Source organism: Micropterus dolomieu, linkage group LG01, assembly GCF_021292245.1.
Source record: "Micropterus dolomieu isolate WLL.071019.BEF.003 ecotype Adirondacks linkage group LG01, ASM2129224v1, whole genome shotgun sequence".
Lineage (NCBI taxonomy): Eukaryota > Metazoa > Chordata > Actinopteri > Centrarchiformes > Centrarchidae > Micropterus > Micropterus dolomieu.
Window position 1 is genome coordinate 30,838,348 of NC_060150.1, and position 17,974 is coordinate 30,856,321.

A 17,974-nucleotide genomic window follows, 5' to 3' on the forward strand; every position below is an offset into this window, starting at 1 on the left:
TCTTATTATCTGTGTTTTTTATAATCTTCAGGAAAGTGATCACTGCAAATGCAGAGTTGTCTCAATGTTGCACTTCGAGTGTTGATGTCTAGATTCAATGCACCTAGTCACAGCTGTCTAAGCCCAACATCATTCAAAGGAACATGGTCTAAGTCTAAATGGTGACCAGGACATGTGTTTGTTTGAACAGCCCTGAAAAACACAAGCACGTTTTATCTTTTAAATCTTTTGAAAATTGAAGCACTTTCTAAACCAAACAGCTGATCTTAAGCAGTGTAAAACAATGAGCAGCCAAGTTACGTTTTTCAGAAGTTCTACGGTTAAGAAGATTTAGTTTTAAAGGAAATGTCTGTCTGACTGCAAGGTAAAGCACTGAAAATATTAATCACATAGCACACTTAGTACACTTAAACTATTTTCGGTGGGCCTTATTTAATGTTTTACAGCTGACCCTATCCACATCAGTACATTGCTTAGCTTCTGTACCGGTACAACTCTGCTTCACCAAAACTGATGACGCGCTGAACACCTTCAACTGCAGCTGATACACGGAGTATGGATTTACCTAATACAGTCCCACTTTAAAAACATTTTAAAAACCCAAACTATCCCTTTAATTTTCCTGATGCAAAAGACAGACACACATCTATCTATGTCTTCACCAAAACCAGGTTTAACCCAAGTTGATTAAACACTATAATTGCTCATTTGAGTATCTGCCTATTACTCAGATTTTTTTATTCATAAGTATTCATGTTGTTTAAAGATATGGTCTTGCACCTATAACAGACTTTATTTTCTCCAAAGCAAATCATTGAGGAGAATCACTGAGTTATCTTTACGTGCTGGGCGATGCAGGGCTATAAGGAGGCGCTGTGACCACAAAAGTAATCCAACACAAAAGACTAAAAAGGCATCAAAAGCACAAAACCTGCAGCAGCTCGCCATTGTTCCTTTGACTTAGAGTGAAAAACAGTTGATTACTGGGATAAGACATGTGTCGCGTACGTGTGTGTGTGTGTGTGTGTGTGTGTGTGTGAGAGACCTAGTAACCATAGAAATATACTATAATTATTGCAGAAGATTCAGCATTTCTAGTTAGATATGTGCCAGGTGTAAGCATTCCTATGGTTTTGGAGCACACTTCCCCTTCATTTTGCGTGCTGGGGAGGCGTGTGTGTGTTAGCACATAACACACATAAGATTCTCTCTGTGTGAACTCTTTCGTGACCTTTTTAATGCTCTTTAATAAAAATGTCTCGCAGGAAGACTGAAGATTGAACTAAAACCAAGATTTGTGTGTGTGTGTGTGTGTGTGACTAAAAGAGATAGATGCAGACAGACAAAGACCTCATTAGGTCTAGGAGGTGTCCTGTCTAGACAGTGTGATGACAGGACACAGAACCTCTGTTTAATGTTTCCTCCTCCTCCCTCTGCTTCCAGTTCACCCAGCATACACACACACACACATACATATCACCTGTTCTGCCTCCAGGGATACACACACACGGTTGCTTAATGTCAAGCAAAATGTTAAGGACATATAGAAGTATTTAAGTGCTTTTGTCAATCATTGTCAGCCTACAGTGTGCAGCTTGTTTATCTCAGGATTGTCACAGTAGCACTGGAAAGCACCAAGGAAGAAGAGGGTTTTTATTTGTTTCTCAAACTCGCATTAACCACTAAATCTGTGTTACAAAACAGGAATAAGCTGTCCTTTAGGGAATTTTGAGTCCAAGAAAAACAAACAATAAAATCTCGGATATATGACCTTCTTGAGAGCACCGGTTCTCCGTTAGCCCTGCATGGTGTCTTCAGCCCTGGTTTTGTTATTTTAGAGTTTGATCAGTTGGTGTCTGCTCACACACATGATTTTTATTTTATTTTTTTTTATCTTAAACACGTTTTAAGTCATGTTATTTTTTTACTGTATTGACAGGATTTCTGCTTGGTAGACAGGAGAAACATTTTAAAATCTCATCTGGTATGGTGTGCCCCTCATAATGGTTGTCAGTAATATTAAATAAAAGTCTACAAAAGTTTTATTGAAGGGGCAATAGCGTGCAAAAATGCCAGCATAGTCTTTTTTGACATGTTGTAAAAAGACTTATGTAAATAAAAAATCTGACAGTTTTACGTAGCTGTATGAGAGTGTGTGTGTGTGTTTGTGTGTGTGTTGGTGGTGGTATGTGCAGCTTTGATGCAGGTTCTCACTCTTCACATGCAGATAAGATAGGCTCTGGCAGCAGCAGTAGCAGAGAGACAGAGATATAGACACCTTTGGGCCTTATCACCAGGGCCATCACAGTCTGAGAGGACCATGAAGACATAACACAGGTTAGGGTGAAAGGAATGATGGGAGGAAGAGAAGGAAATAGGGATTTGTGAAGAATTCTTTATCTGTTCACATGAATGTTTTAGAGACATATTCAGCTTGCATAGCTATTATTTTCTTTCTAGCTATTTATATGATTATAGACCTGCAGTATAGCATGGCATTTTGCAACAGGCATTTTAGTATTTGGTGCGACTTGTTCACTTTTAACAAGGGCGGTGGCTTGACGGTGCAGCCCCATCATGCATCTGGTTTTCATTTGAAATGTTTAAAAGTTATACAATTACTAGGAATACTTAAGACCGTTTATTTCCATCGTGTTTAAAGGAGATCAGACCACCTCTCTCCTCTGTAGGCTCTGTGCCTCATTGCTTGCTGTTTCCCACTCCATCGTCAGGGGTCGTGCCTCAACTGGGCAACATTTACTCTGCCTGCACGGAGTAGACACACACCTTGATTCTGGAAGTGTAAAGATGTAGGCCATGCTTCATTTTAGCAGATTTGACAGTTTCATGAAAGTGCCGACATGTTCAGATTCGACGAGCAAATTATTAAAGATGTAAAGCGCAACTATCCAAACAACTACACTTTAGGAACATACGCTCCTCTGCACAAGCCTGCTGCACTAAACTAAAATGCAGCTGGCCGACCTGACGTTATACCCCCAATACTAATAACATACAAAAGTTAAACAAAATGATCAATAACTAAGCTCATGGTGAAGTCATATTACAGAGACGGTACAATAATTTAACAGGAACATCATGAGCAAATGCAAGGTCAATGTTTTCATTAGAATAGACGGGCTGTTATTATGCAGCGAACAAAATATGGAAATATGATGTTAGACTTGTCCTTGTAGCCGAAGAGCTCCACCTCTGGCTGAGTGCGCACGGAGTGGGCGGTTTCATAACACACACACACACACACACACAGACGCACCCACGTTCGTACACGCGCGCGCACGCATATTATGGACTGCAACCTGCGGATTCCTGTTAGACTCTCATACACAGCCTTTAGGAGTACATGGCCGACACTGAGACTACTTCAACTGTTAAAGTGCGGCTTTTGTAAGTGCGTAACATTGGGAAATCTTATATTTTGGAGAGTAAACATATCTGCTTAAGCAAAATGGCTTCTTTCAGGGGACTTGTTATTCTTTTATTGGTGAACTTAGTTTCAAAGTGTGTCTTCTGACCGACTTACCGGAGCGCTCAGAATAAAGTTTCACATGCACTTTATCCTGAAGCAGCACAGCGCGCTACTGGAATCAGAAATGAAAGCAGGACCAACACTATTTTGCGCATTTCTCTTTAGAAAGTATTTCAAATGGCTTGATACACGAGTCTTTTCTCGCTTTTGATCTGCGGCTGTGACAGATAACAACGCGCTCGGACGGACTTTGGTTACCATTACGCGCATTTTACATTTGGATAGGCGACTGAAGCTCCAAGCCAGACACACTTGGGACTCCGGAGAACACCGCGGGACAACACCATGACCAGCTGCTGGCTCGCCTTGGTCGGATTGTGGTGGAGCGCTTATTACTGCACGTTCCTGGTCGCGGGGAGTAATTATTCACTGGATGGAAACAACGAAGTGCACCCGGGTTTCATCCACCGGCGGCTGCGGACGCACGAGAAGCGGGAGATGCAGAAGGAGATCCTGTCCATCCTCGGGCTGCCGCACAGACCGAGACCGCATCTGTCACACGGGAAGTACAACTCCGCTCCACTTTTCATGTTGGACTTGTACAACACCATATCTAGCGAGGAGAAAAGCCAAGTGGAAAGCATGCTGGACCGATATCAGACCATGCGGACGACCCAGAATCCTCTTCTGGCCACATATCAAGAAACTGCCTTTCTAAATGACGCAGATATGGTGATGAGCTTCGTTAATCTAGGTAAGCTACTTGAAATTATTTATTTTATCAGTGATTGTTTGTGCGTAATAGCGCGTTTGTGAGATGCTTTGTTAGAACATTATGAAAATCACACTTTGCCAGATTGAATAATGAGTGAACAGGTGTCTGGCAAGCAAGGTTGAAGTGAGGGTCGATGGGAAGAATCTTATATAACAAACTGATGTACATTTATAAGCATATGCTTTTTTTTAATGACGCATGAATTAGGCCTCCTGCTCTTCTTAAAATATATGTTTTGTTGTTTTTAACATTGGACGTTATGTTGAAGACACCCGGAGCTCACAGTTGACCCACATACATCACTGAAGGACACTAGATAGACACACCATTACGCACATTTAATAATGGATCATGAACTTGCTCCCTCATCTCCACTGTGGGTTAGAAAAACTGATGAGGTATGTATTCTGTCGCAGTAATTTATTGTTTCACATCCTCTCTCCGGGTAGATTGGCCCTCCTCGGCTCATTTATAGGACCGAAATTCTGTGGTCAGTCTTGCTGTGCAATCTACTCCATGATTTATGTCTTCGCGGGAAAAATAGACCCGGTATCCTCAGCAAACCATCAACCACCACCGCTGGTATTTGTATATATAGGGCTATTCCTGCCGTTGACCTCCAGCGCAGCGAGTTGCGGTTTCTGTGCGTAAATTGCGTCGCATTGTTTGTGTTACCCAAGCAGATTTGTCTTTAATTAGCTCCAGTGCAGATAAAGAGGGACACTTTAATCATAACGAGTTTGGAGAATAAAACCCCAAAGGCCTTCCTTCCATTAGCAGCTCCAGTGTTTACCGAGAGAGTCTAAACAGAGCGCCGGAAGATAAACAGAGGCGCTGTCAGAGTCAGACGCTGCTGGACAAGGAGGTTTAAATCCAGATTGATTGTCATTCTCCTTGGGAAGTAAGGGCATTGTCATGATCCAGCCATGAGAACAGTGGGAAAGTATCACTGCTGAAGAATGTAGTCTCATTTCCCCCCCTTAGCTTCTTTAGAAACAGGAAGCCCTTCAGATATTGTATACCTCACCTTTATAAGCCATTTAGTAGCCACTCGGTACCACACATAAAGAAGAGAATTAGGATTAGCAAAGCAAATGTTCCTCTACTTATTGGTCCCGTGAGTATTGGTGTTGCAACATGTAGTGATGAAAACCAGATATTCAGACAGAACAAGGCCGTAGTTTTGGTCTCAAATATCGCACCCCCTCTGTTGGCTTCTGTGTGGGAGCGTGATGGTGACTGCGTGGTGTTTGTGTGTCTGTGGTTTTGGTGTTCCTGTGCTGTGTCAGTTTGGGTTTATACTCCTGTGTTGTTGCACATCTGGCTCTCCACTTTGATTAATCGCGTCCTGTGCATCTTTTGACGATTCCCTCAGATTTCTGCGGTGACTGGGGGATTAGGTTGCCATCTCCTCCAGCCGTACACAGAGTCCTAACCGCCCTGGAGGAGGGACGGCTTCCTCCCCGAATGTGATTGTAATTAATGTTGGACAGGCCAAGGCTTTCCATCTGCTTTGCAAATAAGGCCTTGCACGACTACCGTGTGTCATCGCCATCAGATTAGTTTTTAATGTGTCTTTTGCTCGATTGGATCGGTTTGTGTGGAGCGACTTAGTAGATAGAGGCCTGAAAGTCTTCTGGGTGGTCCTTCTTGTTTTAAAACCGGCCTACAAATCTGGATATCATGTGTGGCCAAATTGAAACTAGAAATTAGAATCAAGATAACTGAAAGGTAGAAAAGAGGAGAAGCCAAACAATCTGTCTGAAATGATTTGGCAAATATGGAGCAAGATTAACAGGCAGAGCTTGAAGCAGACTTGTTCATTTAACCCCCCCCCCCCCCCATAATCTGTGTTTGTGAAACCAAATCAAAGCAAAGAAGAATGTAGTGGCTCTGTTTACACTGATGAGCTAATTTCAAACTGGATTCACCTTTTTATATCAGCAAATCCTCCCTGCATGTATATGTAAGAATCTCAGACTTTACAGTGATCCATAGCAAATAAAACGATGACAGTGATGAAGTTTCAGCCTGAACTGATGTCTTTCACAGCCAGCTGCGGCAGTAGCGCAGATAGAGAGCTCATTTTCAGAGGGTATTCTCTTGGGGCTCTGATAGATTTAGGAGCCCCTGCCTTACATCCAGCCTCAAGTGCACTCTTTGCAAACCATGTCCCCCCCCCCCCATGATTCATGTAGACCTCTTGTTCAGTCATCCATTCTCCTTAACTTTCATCACTTGTTCAGAATGACCCGTGGAGGAAGGGGGAAAAAAGTGAAGCACGTGGTGGAAAACTTCAAATTGGAGGACAAGAAGCATTTATTCCAGCCCCTTTTTCATGTTCATTCCTAGAATAGCACGTTCTTCACTGTTTGCCTTGCGGACGTCCTGCTTTCCACTGAGGTCTAGAGAAGTGACACTGTGTGCTGAATGACTCATAGTGGGTGACACGCTGCAGCTCTGAACATGTCCTAATGTGCAGCAGGGTCCTCGGGTAGTGGCAACGCTCACTGTTAAAGGTTCCCTGTAGAGTTTTGGACCTCTAGTAGCGCTAGGAAGCCGTTTTTCTATAAGCGGGTCCCCTCATGCACGAGGACACTACACATTCCTCCCAACTGTTTCACACAATTCCACTGATCAACAGGTGGCAGTAATATGCTAAGTTATGCAGAAATGTGCCTGCAAAATTGTATGTTTAAGCGAAAAAGACAAAAAAAATCTTCCCTGGGAAGATGGTGATTTTTTTTTTTGTTGTCTTTTTCGCTTAAACATACAATCAATCACTTTTCAACATGAAATCAAGTGATGTTACCATTTTATTTATTGGAGGAAACAGATCAACTTACATTAAATAGACACATAAAGAAAGGAACACTAGTATATGAGCAGAAAATACTGAAGTCCTTCTGAGAAGAACCTGTGTGCTTTTTTAGGAGAAAGGGATGACCTACCCTTTTCAGAACAAACATAAATCTCTCACAAGGTAATATATTGTGGAGTGAGTGGGGAGACACAGACCAATATTGGTAAGGTGCATCCCAGTGGAAAACAAATACAAGAGGTCAATGCTCACTCAATTAATGAGTGGTGACATATTGCTGAACAAATATCCGCAGCCACTGTGAGGGCTATAATAGCCGGCAGGGGGGAAATTGCTATTCCTATCAGGTTTGGTTTTTGTGGTTGAGCTGTTACCTTGTGGTTATGGTGAGTCAAGGATGCACCGAAATGGCTTTGGTTTCACAGGTCACAGAACAGGAACTCCAAATGTTGTTCCTGTGTCATCTGCATTTAACTGTGATGACTTTGCCTTGCCGTTGCTCTCTGATGCCAGCCAGCCAGACAGGTGTGTGGAGGCCTCTCTAAGCTTGGCTTGGCTCAGAGCGCAGCCAAAGCTCCCATTGCTTGTTTGCTCTCCCATCCGTTGCTGTTTGTCTACTGGATCTTACCAGTTGGAAGGGCCCATAATAATCCAGGAAAATCCATCCAGGAGATGGAATTAGAGTCGATCTTGTTTTACTTTTTCTATGGTTTTAAATACCCTTTCATGATTAACAGGTGAGCTTGACCCCACCTTTCTTAAAATTGACTGTTTTCAGTTCTAAAGCCCCATTTACACTTATCATTTTATTTGTCTCACTGTCGGGTGATAAAATCCTGATGACTTTAAATGAACTCTTCTTTGCCACATACGTGTCTCCGTTTGCCAGATCATAAATCTAATTTTGTATCTGTTTACCCTGGCTACATGCTGAAAAGTGGTTTTATTGCACCTGAATCTGTTTGTAACAGGTAAAAGCGTATGCAGTTTCTATCTTTATAGACTAATTATGGCTGGATTTGTCAGCCTTTCACACCTTTCTCTCAGCCATACAGATCATTCAGTGGTTGGACTGGTTAGGGATCAGAAGCACTTTATATGTGACAGGAAGAATGGTGGCTAATTTTGGTGTAATTTCAGGCTCACTTCAGTTGTTATCATCACAGGGGAGGGGTGCTGTCTTCAGTGCTTCTTGGTTGCATTCACACATGGCTTCTTTGATTTGAGATAACTATCCAATCTGCCCAAGACACGTAAAGAGCTACATGTAAATTCGGTCTTATTGAGGCCCATTTTAAGGCCGTTCCAGTGTTTGGAAAGTTAAATGACACATGCCTCCTGTAGCTGTAAGATGATTTTATGCTTTCGTGCACTTGTCTGTCAACATGACTACCATTTTTTTTTTTTTTCTCTCTGCACACCCCATTGCATGGCTATAGCTGAGCTGTCACTATACCTCTTACCTAAGTCAACATTCAAGCTTTCTACCAGCCTACCTCCCACACTTGAAAGGCAAACAAGCCAGAAGCTTTGAGAAGTGGGTTTGCAGGAGATTAGCCGGGTCCAGACAGCCCTGGGCTTATTCTGAAATGAAGTGCCCTCATTAAATGGCTGTTTTCCTTGTCTTATGATGCCTGGCTGCATTTCTCTGTGCCTAAGCCCAGGTAAGCCACTTCCTTTGCAGTGAAACGTGTCCCAAAGCCCCAGCATGATCAAATAATTAGTTGGCTTCGATCAAAGAGTCAATTGTTTGATGCAGAAGGGAGCTTTGGAAAAATTTCACTAAACCGTCTTGAAACACTTCCTGCAAAGCCTCAGAAGCCAGAACAGAACACAAGACCACCCGTCACTTCACCTCAACTCGGAGCATACCGTAAACAGTATTAGCCAGAAGTGAGGAATTCAAGATATGCTGTAGCTGAATAAAGGATATTTTTCTGAGACATAAACTTGGCAGTTGAAACCTTCCTGCAGTGGTGAGAAAAATTACATTAACAAACTGCAAACCTCTGTGTTTGTTTTCATCTGTTTACAGTATCAGATATTTCACTGCCGCTACAAGTTCACTTGAACTTGCAGTGATGTTCAAGTACGGCCCAAGATATACAAATAATTCTGCTTATTGAGTTACAGTGTTTTAAAGTGCTTCCTTTTTCTTATGTTTGGATTGTATTGGTTGTCAAACTCTTTGGCAAAACATGCAGCTGCCTCAAGAAACAAACAGGGTTGATGGAGGAAACATCTCCGGTTAACCGGGTTATGTCTTTTCCAGCTTTATGTCTGTGTGTCTGTCATAAAAGAGACAAGGTGTTACAGGACAACTCTATTGTCCCTGTGAGTTTTTGCTGCAGACCTTTCAGTGTGTGTATGAGTGTGTGCATGTTTCCTGACAGTATTGTCCTCAGTAGGTGGAGGAATTGACGCAGCAAACCTTTTGCTGTGGGTGTATATGTATATGGCGATGTACACACACACACACACACACACACTGATGGTCGACCCTAAGGTCAGAAGATAACCATTTATAAGGGAGTATTCCCTTTACACTTGAAGTCATCTACTGCATGTGCACACACACACATCACTTCTCCACCCCCGCGCCCACCCACCCTGATGATATCTCTCCCTCTCACGCCACAACTCTCCGACTTAACAAGATGGCAGCTGAGATTGGAGCAAGTGAAGTACAGAGATTACACTTCTTTTTCTCTCTGTCTTCATTTATTCTCCCGTCCAGTCTCGTGTCTGCGTTGGACATTCCATTTCAGAGTGATGGTGGGATGGAGGAGTGTGACGAGATAAGGACGTGAAGTGAGGCACACTCTCGGCTGGTAACGATCTATCGAATGGAGCCGATAACCCTGGCGGAACATCTGATTAGGGCCCGCTGCTCCCCATTTATCACCTCTGAGTGCATGCATAAAGGAATTTGCTCTGGGTTTTTTTTGCCATGCCTCACTGTCCTCTCACACTTTTGTTGTTTTCTCCACATCTGCCTGTCTTAACAAGTCTCTTTGTCTCTTTGTTTGCCTTGCATATATATGTATATATGTGATATATTAGGCTAGTGGCACTGTATTAAAGGTTGGGTAAGCGATTTGAATCTAATAAATGTTTTTTATTACATTACATTTACGCTTATTCATTTAGCTGAATAAATGTAAATGTAATAAAAAACATTTGAAAATATTGAATCTAATAAATGTTTTTTATTATTCAGTGAATATCTCCTCGGGGTCCACAAGCTGTTCTGTGTGTGTGCTTAAAAAAAAAATATCGGTGTTTGTACACAGCCCTGGTTCTGTAAATGGGAAACAAACAAAGTGGCCCACACCCCGCCACACAACACTATTCCAGCCGTTCTAGCCACGATTTGTGTCAGGTAGTGTTAAATGACTTGCACACAGACATTGAGCTTACTTTCTAGTTTGCCAACACATGCTGTTGTTGTGACGTTAGCTATAGCTGCAGGAGAGTTGTGAGTATCGCTGTCTGGAGCTGGTGTGCTGGCTCTGGGACCGTTTCGTCCTCTCCATGTGTTAGCTTCGCAGCAGCAACTGTAATGATAGTTTACTAAACCACAACATTACTTGCTGTGTCGTTGTTTGCTCTAGATCATATTATTTGTCATGGTGTTGGATTTCTCCAGAATCTCTTATGCCACCTTTTAAACATATTTATTATTTATAATATAATTAAAATATGGGTTTCACCGGAAAAGGCTTTTCCAGCCCCCAAAGAACTAAATTCTAGCCTGAAAAGGCACCATTTAAAGTTTTTGATGTCTTTAGTGATTGTTGTAACTCCTTGTATCGCATAATACATGTGCATCTGAGCGTGCAAGTATGTGCTTTAAACGAAGAGACAGAGTGTGTGTGTATTTCTACTCCTACATTGCTCTTTTCTGCTAAAAGTGCCGTAAAACTGTCAGCATTTGTCTTGTGTTTAACTGTCTATGAGGAGGACATACAGAGGAGATCATTAACCAGGAATTAGTGTGCGCGCGCTTGTGTGAACCTGTTTGTATTTATGAAGTTTGTATATGTGAAAGAAAGACCAAGAAGGAAACAGAGAGGCAAAGATGCAAACAAGTGTGTGTCTTTTTTTTGGTTCCTAACCCCCTCCCCATTTCTGCGTTTCTGACTACAGATAAAACCAAATCCATTCTGTTGAAAGTTAAAAACTGCTGGCTGTGTTTGAGTTTAGATGGATGAGATGAGGTTTGGAGTGACTGGAAGAACAAAATAGAAGATGCTAAAGGATAGAGGAACATGTGGACGCAATAGGTGACAAACTGCATCAACATTTTTATGCATTGTTATTTTGATGTGAAACAGCTGGGAATCACCACACACACATCTGCTTGAACCTGATTCATCTTTTGGTTTTAAAATCAATATGAATCAGGCTTAGCAGTGAATTATGAGATTAGTGACATAATAGCTCACACTTGCCTGTTGATATAGTAACCCAACGTGCTGTCTGGCTAGCGCGTGTGATGGAAATATTTGTCAGTGTACTTGGTTCTAGTCCGCACTCCTGACTCCATATTGTTATTTACGGAAGATCCTGAAGTGATTTTGCATTTACTTCACTTAAATTCTGTCAAATTAGGCACACTTTTCCTCCTCTAAGGACTCGTTCATTGCCATTGTTTAATTCTGGATGATGATACCTTTGCTGTTACATTACACAGCACAGGACACTTTTCCAGCAAACACTGGTTGGTATGTCTTTGGAATTTCTCATCCATCCCGATGTTAAAGAAAGGTTGTGAACCTGTGACCCGCTGACCTCCGAATCTGCGTGTCCTTGTATGCCCAGTAAACTCCATCCATTATCATAATGACCCCGTCGTTTGCTCTGCCGGAGAGGCTCGTTCTGGTAGTGGAGATGACCGAGGCCGACGGGAGTGGCATAAATGTCATGGTAAACATTCCTGCTGTCACATTCTTCTGTGAAGCCACCGGGAAACCTGCAGGGATTTATCTCTAGTAAATAAAAAAGCAGAGGAAGAAAGAGAAAGGAGGGAAAGAAAGGAAAGAAAAAGGCACACCCAGAGGATGCTTAAGGGGTGAGAAACTCTGGGACAGATGAACAGTGATTTAAAGCCTTGGGTGACCTTGAAGGAGCAAAGGAAGGGGAGGGGGTGTGTGTTTGTTCTGGGAGGTGCATATACACATTTATGTATACACAAATGTCTTTCTGTTTGTATGAGTGTAACTGGAAGATATTTTATAGTCAGAACAAGTAGAAACATAATGGTAATAGTTTTTTAGCCGTGCTAGCAGCATGTCGGCCAGTCTGTCCACCAGTGAAATATCTCAAGAACTATTGGATGGATTGCCGTGAAATTTTGTACAGACATTTGTAATAACTTTAGTTATCCACTGACTCTTCGTCCAGCATCTCTATCTAGTTAGAACACAAACTTGTACAAAAATTCATTCAGTACAAATGTGTCTTGGCTTGTTTGGAGTGTATTAGAACGTACAACAACGAGAACTCCCACCTCGTTATACAAAAAGTCTTCATCAAATACTGGTCTCACAGAGAAAGCCGAACCCCTCGCATGTTCCCAGGCTGGTAGTCTCTCTCAAGAGGACGTGCCTGAAACAACAACCGTGGGTCCACAGTAAGAAAAAGGCCCCATGCGTGAGCAGATGCTGCTGACCCTCCCGAGCAAGTAGCCTCCCTTTTAACCGTGCTGCCGCTGACAAATTTACGAGCCCTGGGCTGACCCGCGGGCTGACTTTCCAAACATGATACTGACAGGAAAACAGTCGGGAATGGGAAGGGATGGAGGGAGGCAGAGAGGAAGAGAGAGATGAGGAAAAAGAGCACAGAGGAGGAAGAGAGGCAAGACATGTATATGCTGTGTTTTTGTCAACGAATAATAAACATGTAATGTTAAAATCATATCATATCATATCGCATCAAAACAATACGCCGTGGTTTAGTTAGCAAATGCAGTTTCACTACTTTTTTTTATAGATATAGACAAAATATCTTGTTATAAGGTCTCATTCCCTGCAAAAGGTGGTGGAAGACAGAGTTAAGGCCTCTAAGCACAGGCATCATAAGAGAAAGAAAAATAGGCTAACTAAAGAAAGTACAAGGAGGTGAGAGTGTTGAGAGATTATGAAACCGCCAGTACAGAAAAAGAACATAAAGGACAGTAATTTGAAAAAGAAATACATTGAGTGATGGTGTTAGTTGCATCTCAGTGGGTACAACAGTACACTACCAGAGGTTAGGGGTTTGACTCCCAATGAGGCCACCCATCAGAAAAATGTATCCACTCCCATTGCTGTGAGGCTCTTTGGATAAAAGGATCTTATCACTAAGGATGTGCAGGGGAAACTCTGCCCAGTCCTTCCTCCTGTACAGACACTTTCCACACCTCTGAGTGCACTTTGAGAGGAATGCAACTCTGACATTCATCTTATGACCAATTTAACAGTTCTTTTTACTAACGTCTCTCTCTAGATAGTGGTACAGAATGCCTCAGAATATCTCTTCGCCCAATAATCGTGTGATCAGATAATAAACTGTATCGGAGCTGTCAACTATTCAGCATAACAGCTGTTGCTGGATCAATACAAGGCTTGTCATCTTTAAGATCCAACAAGGATTTCCATTCACACCACTTTCTCTGAAATCTGATAAAGAGTGCCTTCTGGTGAATCATGATGTCAAAAGTCCTGATTGTTTCCATAGTTTCTTTGTGTGGTTAAGCCAGAAATATGATATTAAAGATAATGCTGGTTTATTACAAGTTGGGGATTATTTTTGTAGTTGGAACTGGAATAACGTTGTACTCACCCAGTCAATTTCTCAGACCAAGGAACATCGCTAAAAAGAAGCGAGACGGGGAAAGAAACACAAGTAGTCAGATGATAAATAAATTCCATATTAGCCAAACTTAATGAATTGTGAAATTGTTACCCAAACTGTTAAACTTTGATCCTGCCACACTTAATGTAGGTTTACATGTAGTTTTCCTGCACAGTTAGGATTCATCAAAAGTATTTTGGCTGCACTCATTTTCAGTTTCCAATTTCCCCCTTTAATGACTGTGGTTTTTACCTTTGAGGCAACTTTCCCCACTTTTTTCCTGTAGGCTTTAAAAACACGCTGCACAGACCTCATGTTTAGTTCACTGCATTGTACATTTAGAGAAAACTGTTTAGGGAACAGTTCCCACTAGGGGCCCCCCATACTAAAATAACACGTCATTTTGAAAGGATGTGCATTTCTGGTTTTCAGCGAAAACGCCGATAACCCAAAGAAAGCCTAAGTTCTCTACACTTTCATCTCACCAATATTGTGTTGACATCGTGGACAGATGTATTATTAGAAACATTGATTATTATTCTCCCGATTTTCCTCAAGGCCCACCTGCTTTTTGAATATCCAGGTATCTGGTTACCGTCGCTGTTTTTGGAGCTGTGCCTGTGTGTAAAACAAGCAGTAGATCTTACATGTAAGTCAGCCCAGGGGGGAGATTGAAGCTGGCCCAGACTGATTTATCAGTGGATCATATGCTCTGCCTCTAAGCCGCTGAAATGCGTTGTGGTCACCACAGACTTTCCAAAGGGAATCGCTCTGAGGCCCGACTGTCTTCATGACGGAGAGAGTGGAGGGGAAAGAAAGGCAGATAGGGAGGTGCAGATAGGGAGATATAGTGGTAGAGAAAAGATGTGCGGAGAGGCAGAGAAGGAAGCGAGAAGGAGGTGTTCATAGTGAGAGGGAGGGAAAAGAGAGTACCAAACAATATCACAGAGTGAGCTGGCCTTCTACCTTGTGGCTATGGAATGCAAAGCCACCAATATTTTGACTTTACCTTTGGAAACAGCTGCGTTTCCCTTTTTCAAAGATATTTTTTCCTTATTTATCTGATCCCTCAGGAGAGATCTATCTCCTGGCCCTGACACTGGCTTCCTTCTCTAAATCTGGGACCAGACCGGCTTAGCTCAGACACACACGTATACACACACACTCGCACACCTGCTGCCCAAACGCAGACATTAACCACAGATCACTATAGCAGGCCTCTTTACTGCCTTTACTACCTGTACTGCTGCACGTTGATAGAGGCACGTGGAAAAATAAGACAAAAAAAAATGTGTGCCATCAGACAAATATGGGCACACATATTTAAACAGGCAGGGATGTCAGGAAATTTATGGGGTTGATTGTTCTTATGTAGTTTGTATGATATTGGCAATATTGTTGTTATACATTCATGCCAATAAAACTAAGTTGAATTGAATTGAATTGAATTTAAACAGGCAGGGATGCAAACAACTACCCATAAAGCAACCTGAAAAAATTAATAAGCAGCCTAATATATATACTGAGACTATCACACACAATTTTCAGATGGTTTCCCACAAAGCCTGACAGGAAAATAAAAGTGGATTCTTGACGACCATCATCCCTGTATTGGCACAGCATGAATTAAAATGAGGCTTAGATCCACAGAAATGTTTTGTTTTGCTCAAAATGGACTCCCATCAGAAACCATACCAGCACATCTCTGTTCAGGGAATATTCACTTAGCACTCAATGGTGGCGAATCTCTAAAGCAGCTGAGAGAGCCGTTTCGGAGAGGGCCTGTGGTGACGACCCAAGAGGAAAGCAGTAAGTAGCCATCCTCTGTCATATAAATCGCAGAGGAAATGGAGCTGAACATCAAGGACGGAGAATCTCGCAGAAGGAAGGAACAAGATCAGAGGTTTCTTTTTTTGAGCAGACCATCTGAATGCCATGGTCACTGATTTCCCCAATAAATAGACTTTTAAGGCATGTTATAAAACTATTAGGGGTCCACCTGTTATTTTACATTTGGGGATTTCATTTTGTGACCAAGCAACAGTCAGAAATCACTTTATGTTTAAAAATCGCTGATTTGCAGCAACTTGTAGACTGAGACAAACTCGTCTGCTGGCCACCCAAATGTTTTTCCTCTGTATCCTATGGTAACCAAAGAACAGCAAATCCTGACGATCTGACCAACTCTAAACAATGCATCTTTTAGTGTGCGGCCTAGTGCAAGATTAATGATTCTGGTTTTGGCTTGTTGTTGTTAGTCACATACATTAGACAGTGATGTGTTTGGTGTCACTGGTTTTGTTTATGACTGCAGTGTTTGGTTGTGTTTATTTTTTTTGTCCGTGTCTAAATGAAACAGCCAGTAGTATTTCTGCCAAACCTGCCCCCAAAGAGAACAAGATGGTGTAGGAGGAACTAAATGGACAAAACCCCAGCAGAAATATTTCGCTTTTAACCAAAGAGCTCATTCAGTTATCCAATTTTCAAAATTAAAGTGCACCTATCGCTGAAGGATTGTGAAAAGTACAACTAATTACATTTACTCCCCTCACAGCTATTGAGTGGCTTTTTACTGTGCGGATTTGTGCTGTCTTGTGTAGTGCTCTTTCCACCACTGAGGATTTGAGAAGTCATCTGGCTCTTCCGTCCACAAGACCAAGTCTTGTGTGACGACTGCTGATCTAAGTTGAAGCGTAGGCCACCATTAGTCTGACCAGAGGCTGTTGTGACAGCTGCTGTACTGTAGAATTACATTTTTATTAACATCCCATAAAGTGGAAAAAAAAGATTTTCTGCGTTGTTTATTTTCCAGCTCATTTCAGTCCTGATTTCATGGAATTTCCTTATAAATGTGAAAAAGATGTTGCACCGTCTTTTGTTGACAGTTCATTGGCTCGAATTGGTGTCCAATGAAACGAACACTTGTTTTTACAAGGGGCTTTTGGGGAAATTGCAACTAGCCATTAATGTCAGTGAGCTTTTCTCTGTGGCCATTTAGACCTGCAAGTGTTCAAACAGACACAAATGCTGTATAAAGATTGATTATAGCCATGGGTGTAAAGGTTGAACATGTACATGCACTCACACAGCTCCTCCCTTACACTCACACATTTGTCTTGTTAATCCTGTGAGGTCCAGCATCCTTATCTCCAAACTTGGGTCTCATCAAATTTGCAAACATGTATCTGCAACTTGAGATTTTGTTATGTTTTACTAATTCAAACAAAAAACACATGCCAAATACAGTATGTGACCCAAAGCGTATGCAAGAGCCCTGCAGGAATTTATCTGCAATCTGCAAACAACCACCTTCTGTGAAACGTGATGCTGTCAAGATCTGTAAGCAATCCTGGCAAAAATTGTTTTTGTGTATTAGGCCCCTCAATCTTTACTCAAATGTTGAATCTCCTAAATAAACCAAACTAACATTCTTCAAGGCTTTAATTGCAAAAATGTAACAAGTCATGACCTGAGACTTTCCATAATCTAAGCGTCTACACATTTTTGAGGTTTTGGCATTTGGTGCCTTTTGTATTTCCATTACAAACCGGGATACTTCAGAAATCCAAGATGACTGTGCCCTAAAACACTGCATCAAATCACTTTCTGGTTTAGCTCTGCTGTGCTTGTTGTGGACCTTGATACAGTGGGGGAAATAAGTATTTGACCCCTTGCTGATTTTGCAGGTTTGCCCACTTACAAAGAATGCAACGATCTATAATTTTAATCATATGTACATTCTAACAGTGAAAGACAGAATCCCAAAGAAAATCCCAGAAAATCACATCATATGAATTTATAAAAATTGATAACCATCTGATGAGGAAAAACAAGTATTTGACCCCCCTGGACAAACAGCATGTTAATATTTTGTAGAAAAGCCATTATTGGCCAGTACAGATGTCAAACGGTTTTTATAGTTGGTGACAAGGTTTGTGCACATTTCAGCAGGGATGTTGGCCCACTCCTCCCTGCAGACAGCCTCCAAATCATTCAGGTTCCGAGGTTGTCGCCTGGCAACTCGAATTTTAAGCTCCCTCCAAAGATTTTC

At 41.9% G+C, this 17,974-nt stretch overlaps 1 protein-coding gene across 1 annotated transcript in view; it reads left to right on the top strand.

Annotated features, from left to right (window-relative positions):
• The first annotated feature begins 3,374 nt into the window (after positions 1 to 3,374).
• Positions 3,375 to 17,974, top strand: part of bmp6 (bone morphogenetic protein 6) — a 64,341-nt gene continuing 49,741 nt past the window's right edge. Inside the window, exon 1 of the mRNA XM_046064903.1 lies at positions 3,375 to 4,244. Within this exon, the coding sequence (XP_045920859.1) occupies positions 3,836 to 4,244 (409 nt within the window). The 5' untranslated portion in view covers positions 3,375 to 3,835. The remainder of the gene's footprint in view (positions 4,245 to 17,974) is intronic.